Here is a 13,399-nt window from a genome sequence, read left to right on the forward strand (position 1 = left end):
GACTGTGTGAAAACAGGCCTTGGACCAGATTTGTCCTGGAGGCCAAAATTTGCCCAGCTCTGTCCTGGAACATAAATCCCAGGGAGTGCCCGGAAACGGCAGGGCTCACGAAGGGTTTTGTGCCTCATTTGTGGGAAGTCATACGGAAGCCACTTCCTGGGCTTCTCGGCCTCCTAGAGTGGATCACCATCCAGAAGGATGGAGCACGTGCGCCGAGGATGAGCTGGCTCCCCGCAGGCCCGCCCGCCTCCCAGGCAGGCACTCTGATGCTTTCTTGCCAAATCTTGTAACTGACCGGCATTCCCTGCATGTCTGCCCCATATTTCCCATGCGGGTGTGATGCTGACAGCTCTGTCAACTCCCTCAGACAGGGGAGTCAGGTGCCTGCCTCCTGGCACCAGTAAAAATTCCCAAAGCCTGACCAAACCCACCCATTGAGAGAATGGAGTCTGCACTCTCAATGAGAATTTCCTTCACGGTCCCAGCACTATCTCCTGGAAGACGATGAGAAACACAGATGACAGTTCAGGAGCGGGGTTCTGCCACATAACAGACACTGAAGAGAGTCTCTGTAATTTCTTTAATTATTCAAACAATAGAGCACAAAGATAACAGTTTCAAGTACATTCTGATACACGTTTTGACAGGAATAGATATGCATTTAGTCATGAGGGAGGCTGGCAGCAACCACCATGCGTACATTTTGCACAAACTCTTGGCTCCGTCAACCCTGAATGAGAAGTCGGCGCCTCGTCCTGGCGGGGCTGGGCTGCACCCTCTCGATGCCCTGTACCTAGTTTCTCTAAGCAGTGGTTTCCTTTCCTTGCCTGTGAAAAAGAGAATTTTAAATATAAAGCAGTGGACGGATCTTAAGAAGATGGACCAGGAGGGCTGGGGACAGCACCCAGCAGCACAGACACTCTGCCACCAGGCCTGTCCAGGAGGGAGTGCCACCCAAGAGTCAGGATTTCCCATGTGGGTGAAGCTCTGCTCCAAGGTGCCCTGGTCACCAGCAGAGTTGCATCATGGCCTCAGGCACCTTGGGGCTTGGTCAACGCCCGGCTTCTCTCTGATCGTCTGGGCTGCACGGCCACATTGCCGGGTCTGTCAACACAGCCAGAGGAGCTGCTGTGCCCAGTGCTTCTGGTTCACTTTTGACTGACTTGAAATCAGACTGAACTGTCAAAAGAACAGAAACCATCGCACTTCCTCCGAGATTGTAAACACCAGCCTGGAACCTGCTGACCACCTAGAACACCAAAGAAAAGTCTTTTGCAGAAAAAGGCTGAGGATGCTCCTGAGCAGAGGGCCCGGCCCCGTGGAGGCTCCAGAGGCCCTGGGCCACCCATCTGGTCACACACCCTCTGCGAAAGGCCACTCAAGGGCAGACCCTCAGCAGAGCAGACCCTCAGGGACTGGGCCCAGCCTCGGGAGCCAGCCCCTGCCAGGTGGGGCTGAAGTCTGTTCACTCCTGTTCCCTAAGCGTGGACCGCCTTCCACACAGGCTCCAGCTGCTAGGAGGCCCCGAGCTCATGCAGCGCAACCCTTCCAAGGCCCAGCCTGCTCAGATGATTCGGCCCAAAGCACAAAGCATGGCAGACACCTTCCGTAAGCCGAAGAACTGGGAGTAGTCTTCCACCTGGGACCCTGACAACCTCCAAGGGCAGAGACCCTCTTGGCCAAACCTCCAAGGCAGCATGAAGCATGGAAGGACCTTCCCCAGTCCAGTGCCCACAACAGCATGCTCACTCAACAGGGATCAAAGTCCACGCCTGACCGCCATGTGACACAGACAACCAGCGTAGCCTGAGGACCTCAACAGCAGCCCCGACATTCCAGCGACTGGCCCTCGCCACTGTGGGCTTGCCACTCGGATTTAAGGGGACACTCAAGAAAAGAGGATAGGAGCTTAAGAGAAGACCAAACCAGGTCCTCTCTTCTAAGGATGCTTTCTGGAAGGGACACAACAGGACCTCAGAAAGCAGCAATGAGCCTCCTCCCTACAGATCAGAGAAGCACAAACAGAGCTGAGGTTTCTCCAGCCATGAGAAGAAACAAGTTGGTTTGTGTGCCTACTTTGGTTACCTAAGTCAGTCAGTCTGAGTTCACAGTATAAGCAACACATCTAAATAGAATATTGAGAGCTCCTGTCAGCGCTAGGTTTCCCAAACAAAGAAGCCAAAAACTAAAAGAAAAAGGGCTGCAACAGGAATTCTTAGTTATTAGATACTAAGCGGTCTGTGCATGGCACATTTTATTTCTATAAAACTATTACAAAATATTCAAAAATACATTTTAGTAAATTTACAGCAGTTATTTCTCAATTTATTAATGCAAAAACATCCTTTGTTTTCTCTGTACAAACTGCAGGCTCCATCCTCGTGGGCTCGTCACTATGTGCGCTTTTAAAAAATATTATTTTCTAATAAATTCTTTGAAGTTAAAAATAACAGAGTTCTTCCAGTTTGTCCAAAAAAAAAAAAAAAAAAAAAAAGAAAAAGTGTGTGTGTATGTTGTGTGTGTAACAGTCTTGGCTTCCAAGAATGTGGCAAAATGGTGAATACAAAGGGAATATGAAACCATAAAGACGAGAGGAGATGGCTGTTACATCGGAAACTAGTTAAATTAAAATAATATATTTTCATATTTTACACTATTTCAAAAATGAAATGTAATTCAGTTAAGTATTGATCTCTCAAAAAATCTAATTTACAATTCTGTGTATAAAAATATAATTTGTGGACCCCCATGAAGCACGTTTGAGTTTGCACTTGCTGAGAAGCAGGAGATGGAAGGGAGGGATGGCGGGGACAGAGGTTTGCTTTCTGACAGCCGGGACGAGGGACATGTAGAAAAATAGACTCTGAGCAGGTTGCTTGGCCTCACAAAATAATCTTTCCCCCGTGAGTACAGTTCACATGATCATAATAAATTATCCAAGAAACAAACTATTTAAGGCTCTTGAAGGTCCGGTTCATATTATTTAAAACATCTATTCATACCAAACAAATAAATAGCCAGGAGAGGAGGAAAAAATAACCAAAATAAAACAATAACCAAAAAAATTCAAAAAATATATATCAACTAAACACAACAACAAAACTTCCCGGGGTCCTTGTTTCCTTAGAGTCTACTTTGGACTGTCCTACTTTATTATTCTTATTCTTATTCTTATTCAGAACTCAGTCTGGTTCGTGCGCCTTTTCCGAGTGTCTTTTTGCTTTGCGTTGCTGTTGCTGCCCCGCCCCGCCCCCTCCCGCGCCCCTCCCCCGGCCCCCCGGCTTCAGCTGGACTTGACCGCCATGCCCAGCGGGTGCAGGGCCTCGCTGTCCAGGAGCCAGGTGCCTATTTGGTAGAGCAGCTGCGAATACCAGTGGATGCCCGCGGTGGCCCCCGCACCCGGAGCGTCGGCCGCACCAGGCGCGGGCAGGGGTACTCTGCCGCCGCCGCCCCCGCGGTCCCCGCCGCCGCTGTCCCCGCCGCGGTCCGTGCGCGCGGGCGCCAGTGCAGCCAGGAGCGCGTGCGCCAGGCGGAAGGGCGCGAAGGCCCGGTGCGCCCAGCTGTGCTCCTCGATGACGGCGTAGCACGAGGCCAGCACCCGGTTGATGAGGATGGTGCCCTGGGCCGTGAGCGGCGCGTAGGCGCCCGCGGCCTCCTCGCGTAGGGTCACGCTGTGCACAGCGGCGGGCAGGAGCCGGCGGTCCCCGTCGCGCTCGGCCACCACGTACACGCGCTGGCCCGGGCGCACGCGGCTGGCGAACAGCGCTCGAGGCCCCAGTGCGCCCCCGGAGGGCGGCCCAGAGCCTGAGGACGCCTCGGGCTCCCCGGCGGCCGAGTCGTTGTGCGGCGCCACAAACAGCAGGTGCGCGGCGGTGAGCAGCAGGCGCTCGCGCGGCTCCCGCGTCTCGATCACGTAGAAGACCTTCTTGGCGCCGTCGTCGCGGTCCAGGAAAGTGAGGAAGTCGCTGTAGAGCAGCCGGCCCTGGTCGTCCGCCGCCAGCACGCGGTCCCCGGGGCGCAGGTCCTTCACCAGCTTGGTGCCGCCCTGCTCCAGGTGCACCGTGGCCGAGCCCGGGAAGCAGCCTCCGGATTTGGCCGCCACCGAGTTCTCTGCGGGTGAGGAGAAGGGAAAGAAGAGAGGACAGGGCATTGAGTTCCGAGAGGGAGGCGCGTCTCGGGGAGGAGGGCGCACGCTTGGTGCCCGCGCGCCTAGGCCAGGGGTGCCCAAGGCGCGGGGCGGGGCGATTGATTCCAGGCGGGTCCCGCACAGACCTCCCTCCCCCAACTCCACCGCCGCAGGGACAGGATTCCGACGCAGGCACATTCCTTAACGACTCTCTAAGTCTGGGCTGGCGGTGACAGAGGTTGGCTGGCGTTTCCTGCAGAGGCCGGTGACACTCCTTCCTTCCGCCTTCCTCCAACCCCACCCCCAGCTCCGCACACACCCGGCCTCTCCGCGAATCCATCCAGAGGGTGTTTGCTCTGCACTTGGATTCCTCAGGAAGCCTCCTTGAGCTCCCGCGGGCGCCGGGCGCACCCTCCTTCCCTCCTGCCCCCGCGCGGGGCGCGGCGCCTGCTTTCGCGCTCAGCACCCGGGCTGCGCGGCGGAAACCCCTGGCTCGCCTGCCCGCCTGCCCGCAGCACCCTGCCGCGCCTCGGCGTGGGCCTGCGGAGGGGCGGGGGCGGGGAGTGCAAAATAGCTGCAGTAGTTGTAGCAACTGGACAAACATTCCAGAGATTGGCCGAGGTGTGAAAATCCGAGGCTTGTGTGGATTTTCTAATTAAAATCCAATAAAGGGCCCAGCATTGTCATTGTGATTTCTGGGATAAACAGGAGACACTCTTGGAAGGGGACACTTCCATTTTCTCCCCTCCCTTTTCTCAGCTCACTCTGTCCCCAGCTCGCGGGCCTCCCCCTCCCTATTTGCTCAGGTGCAACCCCCCCCCCCCCGTGTGCAATTCACAAGCACTATTTGCACAGCCAGGCCTCTCTTCCAAGCACTCAAGATGTGTATTTGAATTTTAAATGGCGGGGCCTGTTCGGAGCGCTGGAAGCGCCGCGTCTCAAGGCCCCTTGACTACCCGCTTTCTCGAGCCCTCTGTCGCTCTCTGAGGCTCACTGTCCCGAGGACAATAATTGAAGTTGGGGCGGAGCGCAGGGGGCCGGGGAGGAGGGAGGGGAGGGCCGTCTTCTTTGCATTCCAATCTCCGGGATCATGCTTTTTGCAAATAGAGATTGCCAGAAAGAATCTTCCTGCTGGAATTACAGGGGGCTTTTAATCTTCTCATCGGTTTCTCTGGCATGAAGTGCGGGGCTGGCCGTTGGAGGCCCTCCGTAGCCCCCCGGAATGCGACCCCGGGCGCTGGCGAGCCCGAGTCGTCGAGTCGCACGGCCCGGCTTGACACGCTGCGCCCCGCGCCCCCGCCCGTGTGCGCAGAATGCCAATGAGCGGCTCCCGCGCCGCGGCTCTGCTCTCCCGGCGCGATCCGGGGGGATGGATTAGCGCTGCTCACTTGGGAGGAGGCCTCCGGGGACCCCCGCTAGGGGGACCCCGCGGGCAGGGAGCCGGGGAGGAGGTTTTGCGCAGGGCGCGCCCTGGGCCCAGGGGCCGCCGCCGAGCCCGCGAGGTGGGGGCGCCGCCTCCTGCCTCCCTGCAGCCGGGAGCTCTGCGGGCCGCACACCTGCCCCTGCCGCCCCCGCTCCACGCCTTTGCTTTCTGTGGGGACTTTATAGATAGAGAATAGAGAAGCCACTCTAGCCTTTACCTACAAGTGTGCCTTGACAGCTTAAAAGTGTTTTCCTACTATCATATTGCCATTAACATGGAATTTAGGAGACAAGTAGGGAAACTTGGAAGGGGGCTGAGGAAGGCAGAGTTTCCCCGAAATTCACCGTGAGCGGCTTTGCTAAACGCGCCAATTTATGCGGGCAGAGAAGAGCGCTGTGCACACAGCCTCAGGCCGGAGGTTTGCGTGCGCGCGATGGCGCCTCCTCCACGGCTGTTCCTCGCCAGCAACAGCGTGTGGCGTTGCAGGCCCAGAGAAGGCAGCCTCGCGCCGACTCGGGCCGGCTTTTCGGGGCCTGTCCGCCGCCCAGGGCGTCCCAGCCCGGCTCCCAGTAGGAACGCAGGCTCCGGGCGCGCGGCCTCCAGCTGCTGGAGGTGGTTACCCCTGGGTTTACTGCCGCCCACCGGGCCTCTCCCCAAAGGCTGAGCGAGTGAGCGAAGGCAGCTTAGGATCCACGGGCGCCCGGCGGGGAGGAGCCAGGACACGGGCTCCGGGGCAGGACAGACGCCCCTGCGCTTGGGATAGCGGGTGGGGGCGGTTGGTTCTTAAGCCCTAAACGAGAGGAAGGAGCTCGCCCAGACTGGCTAACCGCGCAGGGCTGCCTTCCCTCGCCTGGAAGGGCCTGGCGCCCCTCCCCCAGTCACGCTTTCCCACCCCCTGCAGTGGGGGCTTCAGAAGCGGGCAGGAAGCCACAGCACCCCACCTCGGGGCATGGAGAACCTTGGGCTCTGTGGCCTCAAAGGTAGGGGTGATTTCGAGGGGCCGGCACCTCACAGGGCAGGTTCCCACCGCGGAAACGCAGTCATCGCCCAGCGCCCCTGATCCTGGCCCTCAGCCTCCCCCCAGGTTTCTTTTTCCCTTGAATCAAGCCGGGGGTCCACCAATGGCCTTCCGTGAGGCGGATCCGGGGGGCCAGGGCCAGCTTACCTGCTTTCACCGAGCAGTGGATGTGCGCCTTGGACTCGTAGTACACCCAGTCGAAGCCGGCCTCCACGGCCAGGCGGGCCAGCATGCCGTACTTGCTGCGGTCGCGGTCGGACGTGGTGATGTCCACTGCGCGGCCCTCATAGTGCAGAGACTCCTCTGAGTGGTGGCCATCTTCGTCCCAGCCCTCGGTCACCCGCAGTTTCACTCCTGGCCACTGGTTCATCACCGAGATGGCCAAAGCGTTCAACTTGTCCTTACACCTCTGCGAAGACAAGGGGACCCCCCACCGACGGACACGTTAGCCTGGGCGGCCGCCACCCCTCCCGGCCCCTCCATCAGCCTGCCCTGCCCAGTCTCAAGGCGCGAGGGCCATGCGGAGAGGTGGGGAGACGGGGGTTGGAATGGCCCAGACACACCGAAGAGCCGGGCCCTGGGCTGGGGAAGAGGGGCAGCATTTGCGGAGGAGCGTGGAGGAGCACGTCCTCTCAGGGTAGAGCTGGGGGCCTTTCTCCAGGTCCTGAAACAGCCGATGCTCCTAGCGAGGCCTAAGAAGCAAATAAAGTTTCTCTGAAACAAGTGACCTGCATGTTTAAGACATCAACTACGGGACCCTCCAGGGGCACCCTCTGGGATACCCGCCCCGCCCGCACGTTGCCCTCCACTTCTAGCCCCCCTTCTGGGGCCCCTTTCTCCACCTGCGCAGCCTCCACCTTCTCCCCGCGTAGAATCCCTCACAGCAGGCCTGACAGAGACCTGGGTGCAAGTTCCCAGAAATAAAGAAAAATGCACTGCGCACTTCCTCCAGAATTGAAGGCCTTGCATTTATTTGCCTCAGGCCCTAACCCTATCCGAGGCAGAGGGGAGGCGAGAAGCCGCTGGCGGGGCTGCGGGGTGGGCGGGAGCCTGGGTGGCAGGCGGCTAGGTGAGTTACCACTTGCAGCACAGGCCGGGGCCGGGACAGACATTCTTTATCTGGACAGCCACATTCTTTTTGCCCGTCGAACTCTTTTCTGCCTGGCTTTTCTGTGGTCTGATTGCGTTTCTTGTTTTCTTTAACCTGTTCCCTTCCTCCCCTCTTGTTTTCTTGGCCCCAGCTTAGAATGGTGTCCAGCAAGTTTGAAGAGCAAACTGAAGAGGTGGAGGAGGGGGAGGGGTTTGAGAGGAGGGGGAGGGGAGATAGGAAGGCCTGAGGTCTCCGGGTCCTCCGCCTGCGGAGTCTCCCAGGAAGTTGCCTGGTAGGAGGCAGGAAACACTGACTAGGCAGATGCAGACGGGGTTACCTGGGATTCGGATTGTGGGGGTTCCCCTGGAATTCCTGGGTCACTCTCAGATAAGGATGCGACAGAAAGCAGTTGAATCCACTGTGTGTGTGGGGGGGCACTGACTTGCTTCCTGGATGTTTACCCTGCTGCTGCTGGTGGGACACGGGATTTAAAGAGGGGGAACTGGCACAGATGACGATGGTGGCATCCCCCAAGAAGCTGCGCCAAGTGGAGGCCGAGGGGCAATTTCAAGGTGACTTCTGCAGAGGGCGGGGCTGACCTCTAACCTCCTCTAGTCTGGAAGGATGCTCTGCTTGGAGTCTGGTTGTCGCGATGGAAGGACAGCTTCTATCCAGGGCCCTAACTGTAGCGTAGGTGGGGAGACTCTTTCGAGAGGGTGGGGCGAGGACGCTGGCCCCACTGCTGCCGCGCTTTAAGGGGACGTGACACATTGCGCAACAGGAAAAGTCCTGTGTATCTGGCAGCAATAAAAACCAGTAATATGGTTGTAGAGTTAAACATGCAACAACTGGGGCTGGGGTAGGGCTGGGGGCCGCCCTGGTAACAGGTCAGTGCCTGCATGTTTGTGGGCCTGCCAGCAGTTAAAAAAAAAAAAAGTCGGAAGGGCAGAGTTTGAGTGAGGTCATCTTGAGGATTGAACGCGTTTTACATGAAAATCAATCAGTAAACCAGGGTCAGTGTAGAGCTATGATGTGAGGCCTGTTGCGCGCAGGCGCACACCACCAACACGCACACGGACCCCCATGCAAGACCCCCACCCCACCGCAGCTCCCTCCCCTGGGGCTGCGCCGAAGAAGCTTTAAACAGCTCCCCAGGAGGGCAGCCAGGGAGAGGGCGGCAGGGTGAGGAGGACCGGGCCCCCAGCTCTGTGAGCTGCGCCACTTGGGCAGGCATGGAGGACCCCGGGCAGGGAGACCCGGGCCGATCCGGGCCGCGACGGGAGGTGGCTGCGCGAGTGAGGGGCGGAGGCCGAGGGTTGCCGGAGTTGGCGCCCCCGCCCCTCGCGCCCTCCCCCGGCCCGGGCTCCGCGCGGCCTCGGCTGGCGGCCTCTCCTCCGCCCGCTCTGGGCGGGATTGTCGCAGGCAAAGCCGGGAAGCCCAGGCCGGTTATTAATTCATTGGGTCGTGTGCCGCGAATCAAGCCCGACTCTGTGCAGCCACCGTGAAGCCCAGCAGGGCCGCCGGGGCCGGGCTTTGTGTCGGCGGAGGCCAAGTTGTTCCCCACGCCGGAGCTCCTGCCTACCTCCCTGATCTGCGAGCCGCGCCGGCGACTGTCACCGCCAGCAGCCGGTGGGCTTCCCCCAGCGCGGGGGCGGGGGCGTCCCAACTTCGAGACAGCCCCAGCCCCTAAACGCACCTCTCTCCACTGTCCTTTCCCCCACGCTTGGTGGAACAGCCCCTCCCCAAACCCACACCTGAGCGTCTTTCCTGGCGGACCCAGAGCGCACATTAAATCTATTCAGTGTAGCGGCTCGGGACCCCACTCCAGGCTTCAGATCCGGCCCTCTGGCCTCCTGCCCCTTAGGAGCCCCCTGGCCGCCAGCACCTTCGCCTGGCACCCTAGGCCCGCGCGGGGAGAGCGTGTCTGTCTGCGCTTTCCTCTCCCGGGTTAATATTAACTGGCAGCTCCTGCGTTCCAGAACTGCTCTGAAAGTTCCACTGGGGACGATCTCGCCATGGTTGAGGGACTTGGACGGCAGTCACATTAGAGACCCAGAGACAGGGAGGGAGACAGAAGAGGAGGGTCACGCACCTGGGGCAGAGCCTAGGTGGTTATTTAAAATGAGGGCGGCCGAGCAGGCTCCCCAAACCTCCCGCGGGCCTGGGGCTCCCCTGCCGCCTCCTTCACCCTGCCCCTGCCCTCAGCACCCGAGCCTCCGCCTTCCCCATCCCTTCCTCCCCCACCCTTAACTCCTGGAATCGGGAGAAGGAAGGTAGGGGAGGGATCAACCGGGGATACCTCACAGACTGCCAGCCCCTACCCCCCTCGGTTTTAGGGGACCTTTGTGGGGTCGACCGCCTGATAATCCCGGCCTGGCTCTCCTCACCCAACCCCCACTTGGGCCGTCCTTCCCCCTCCTTTTGTGTTGGGAACGGGAATAGCCACTGCCCAAGGAAAAAAGTATTTGTTTTCGTTTCGTTCGTCTGAGGGAAGTTGACAGAAGGTCAGAAGTTCAAATGCTGCCTGTGCGCGCGGCGGCGAGAGTGGCCGGGCGCGGGGCCGCTGGGCTCTGCGTCCCCGGGCAGGGCGGACGGGGGTCGGGGGGAGGCCCCCAGGCTGGGGGCTCCGGCTGGGACGCGGAGGCCCAGAGGCCGGGCAGGCGGCGGACTGGGGAGGGGGGCGCGTCCCAGGGCAGGCCGGCGGAGCCCGCGCTGCGCCCCGGCCCCTGCGCGGGCGCCCCCATCTCCGCGCCCCCGCCGCCGGGGTCACTACAGCGAGCCCGGCGCTGCTGTTAGCTCCTGCGGTGCCTGCGCTCCCGCGCGTGGAGCGGCAGAGCCCGGCGGCTCCAGCCCAGCCCCGCGCGCACTGAAACCGTAGCCGCGGGGGATCGATAACCCGGGAGTAAGTGGGGCTGCATGCGTCTGCCTCGCTGCGCGGCTCTGTGCGCTTGCAGCTTTGCAGCAGGGCTGCAAGGCCCAAGCCCTGGGAAGGCGTGCGAGTCCAGGACCCCTTCTGCGGTATTGGCCTCCCGCAGAGCAGGGCAGAAGCTGACCCAGTCTGGCTCTGGGACCTCGGGTGTCCACGCCCCCGCCGCTCTCTCCGCAGCGCCTCCCTCCTCTCGGGTTCCGAGGGACCCTGGCAAGGCCCCTCCTCCGCGGGGAGCGAGGGTGACGAGAGGATGGGCGCCCCGGGCTAGCCGGAGAACTCCCTCCAGCCAGCTGCACGCACCGGGCACCCCGTGGCCCGTGCAGAGTTAATTGTGGATCGCGCTGCTCTCTGGCACTGGCGCGCGCGTCCACACTCGCGGTCCAGATTTAAGGTGGTCGGGAGCAGATGCGGGAGAGCAAGGAAATCAGGACCATTTCCCATTCCTCTCCTTTCCAACAGCTGGAGCAGGCTACCCTGCCTGCCCCTCGCCTTTCTCGGCCTCAAGCAAGCCTGGGAATCGGGTCGGGAAGCAGGGCGGCCCGGAGGTAGCTCCTGTCTCCCTGCCGTCAGTACCCTCCCCCTGCACTTGCGCCCCACCAGCGCCACTCCATCAGCCGCTGTACGCACCTAGCCCTAAAGGTAGGACTTGAATATTTTAATAGGGCAATAAAAAGGATGTTGACCTATATTTGCAAGGAAACCCATTTCTGGCTTCAGTTATACGTGCATGGAGTTTCAGAAAGTCTAGAATTGGCTGGGAGATTGGCAGCTCAGAAATCTCAAAGGAGTTGGGGAGAGAGAGAGGAATTCATATTTTGCTTAGCTTCCCCTCCCCCCACACTAATATTTATTCGCTCTTAATTCTTATGCAAGCAGGTTGAAAACTAAAGTGATGCAATGCCAATAAGTTCTAAGTCCCTCCCCTAAGGTACCTCGGGCTTGGAAGAACGAAAGAGCATCCTTAAAGAAATATCAATACATTCACACTCTGATGGGCACAATTGCGGACATGCAATCGCAAAGCCAGCTCTGCGATACAGCCAGGCACCCGGGGACGGGCGGAGTCTGCTCTGGAGCCCCTGCCTTTTGTCAGAACCGCCTCCTGGCTTTTCCAGTTGAGAATTCTTTGGTGGGGAGGTGTAGGGTGGGGGTAGTAGTGGGAAGGCAAACCACAGAGGCAACGGGAGACGTGGGGGCTCTGAGCTCCAATGCCCAAGGCTACGTTCGTTCGTTCGTACAGTGCCCGGAGGCCACTTCATGTTTGTGGGAGGGGGATTCCCACCCTCTTCTTCCATTTCCACTCCTGACTTGGAAAGGGCCGACGCCCCCAAAGTGAAGGTCTCCCCAAGTTACAAGCCAGGGCAGAGGTAGGATGGGGAAGGCCATTGTAGGAAGACTCATCAAATCAGGGCCATAATGAACCACGTCTGTTACCGTCCTCACCCCCACCACACCCTAAACTTCTCCAGCTGGACCCTTGACCTCCATTCTCCTCCAGGAAGAGGAAGAGATGGGAGGCGGGCAGGTGGGTGGGGAAGGAGCGGGTGAAATCACCTTCCTATCTGCCCGAAGAGCAAACAGAGTTAAGTCTGGAAGTGTTCGGCTTCTCGTAACCCCCTGGAAAGCCACACATTCCACGCCCCGGCGCTGGGTTCCTACCTGAGTCATCAGCCTGTCCGCTCCGGTGTTTTCTTCATCCTTAAATATGATGTCGGGGTTGTAATTGGGGGTGAGTTCCTTAAATCGCTCGGAGTTTCTGGAGATCTTCCCTTCATACCTTCCGCTGGCGCCTAGGGTCTTCTCGGCCACATTGGGGATAAACTGCTTGTAGGCTAAAGGGGTCAGCTTTTTGGGGTGCCTCCTCTTCCCGAACCCCCTGCCCGGTCCGCACGCCAGTCCTGAGCACACCAGCAGCGAGGAGACGAGGACTAGCAGCAGACATCTCGCCAGCAGCAGCATCTCGCCCATGGAACTGATGACTTCCGAGCTGTCCCCGTGCGGGTCCGTGCGCGAGTGCGCGCGGCGGGTGTGTGCGTGTGCGCTCTCTCTTGCGCTCTCCCTTCCTCGCTCCGGCTCGCCCGCTCGCTCGCTCCCTCGCTGGCTGCCTCGCTCTTTCTCTTCCTATATAACCTTGCCCGCCGCGGCTGCGGGGGACTCTCCACCGCTCCCCACCCAGACAGGGGCTGGAATGGCAGGCTGCCGGCCGCTGATAACGGAACACATCGGAGTTGGGTGGCGAGACAGCAATCAAAAGACAAAAAGAGTCTGATTTTAAATGGTAGCAAGCCTGGAGAGCTTGTGAGAGAGGCTGCCTTTAGCACTATATTATAGCTGCCAGGGGCGCATCTGATTGGCCAAAGCCGCACAAGCTTGTCTTCTGATGTTAACCCTGAAGAAGACTACATTTTTTTTTTCTGTTGCTGCTGTTGCTTTATTTTCACCTGAAGGCTTCGAGTTAAAAAAAAAAAAATCTTTCCTAAGATAAAGGTGGGCGGGAGGGAGGAGCACATGTCTTGTGGTAACAGCAGTCACTCCCGGCTTTGTGTACATCCTTGTGTTTCCCCCTGACTTTCCCTGGAATGGTAGGTGCTTCAGTTAAAACCAACTTAAGTTTTTAAAGGACAGTTTAACCCCCCCCAAGCTTCAGTCGTCAAGCACAGAGTCGCTCACACATTTGAGGGGCACAGCTGCCCAGCTGTTATTTAATTTTTCTTCCCCAGGGACTTGATAGTGCAGGCTGGGTCTCCCTGCATTTTGAAGAAAGAGGACTGAGCCCTCCTGAAGACTGAGCCTCTGTGGACCCAGGATAATTA

General features: G+C 59.0%; 1 protein-coding gene across 2 annotated transcripts; it reads right to left on the reverse strand.

The window, feature by feature from the left end:
* Window positions 1-561: 561 nt before the first annotated feature.
* Window positions 562-12,690, reverse strand: SHH (sonic hedgehog signaling molecule). Of its 2 annotated transcripts, XM_030825767.1 has the most exons (4): window positions 9,412-9,583; window positions 7,131-7,259; window positions 6,715-6,976; window positions 562-827 (listed from the first exon to the last, which is right to left on the reverse strand). In XM_030825767.1, the coding sequence occupies exons 2-4, from the start codon at window positions 7,167-7,169 to the stop codon at window positions 589-591; spliced, it is 540 nt and encodes a 179-aa protein (XP_030681627.1). In that variant the 5' UTR covers window positions 7,170-7,259; window positions 9,412-9,583; the 3' UTR covers window positions 562-588. The 2 variants fall into 2 exon arrangements, with proteins under 2 accessions (XP_030681627.1, XP_003280908.2); XM_003280860.2 differs by lacking the exons at window positions 562-827; window positions 7,131-7,259; window positions 9,412-9,583 and adding exons at window positions 3,249-4,110; window positions 12,246-12,690.
* Window positions 12,691-13,399: the final 709 nt, after the last annotated feature.

This window comes from Nomascus leucogenys, chromosome 13 (genome assembly GCF_006542625.1).
Source record: "Nomascus leucogenys isolate Asia chromosome 13, Asia_NLE_v1, whole genome shotgun sequence".
In the NCBI taxonomy this organism is placed as follows: domain Eukaryota; kingdom Metazoa; phylum Chordata; class Mammalia; order Primates; family Hylobatidae; genus Nomascus; species Nomascus leucogenys.

Coding starts and splice junctions, on each gene's coding strand:
- SHH (XM_003280860.2), bottom strand. CDS start 12,554: ATGGGCGAGATGCTGCTGCTGGCGAGATGTCTGCTGCTAGTCCTCGTC. Junction 6,977..12,245: donor CGGACAGGCTGATGACTCAG/GTAGGAACCCAG, acceptor TTGTCTTCGCAG/AGGTGTAAGGACAAGTTGAA. Junction 4,111..6,714: donor CCACTGCTCGGTGAAAGCAG/GTAAGCTGGCCC, acceptor CCTCACCCGCAG/AGAACTCGGTGGCGGCCAAA.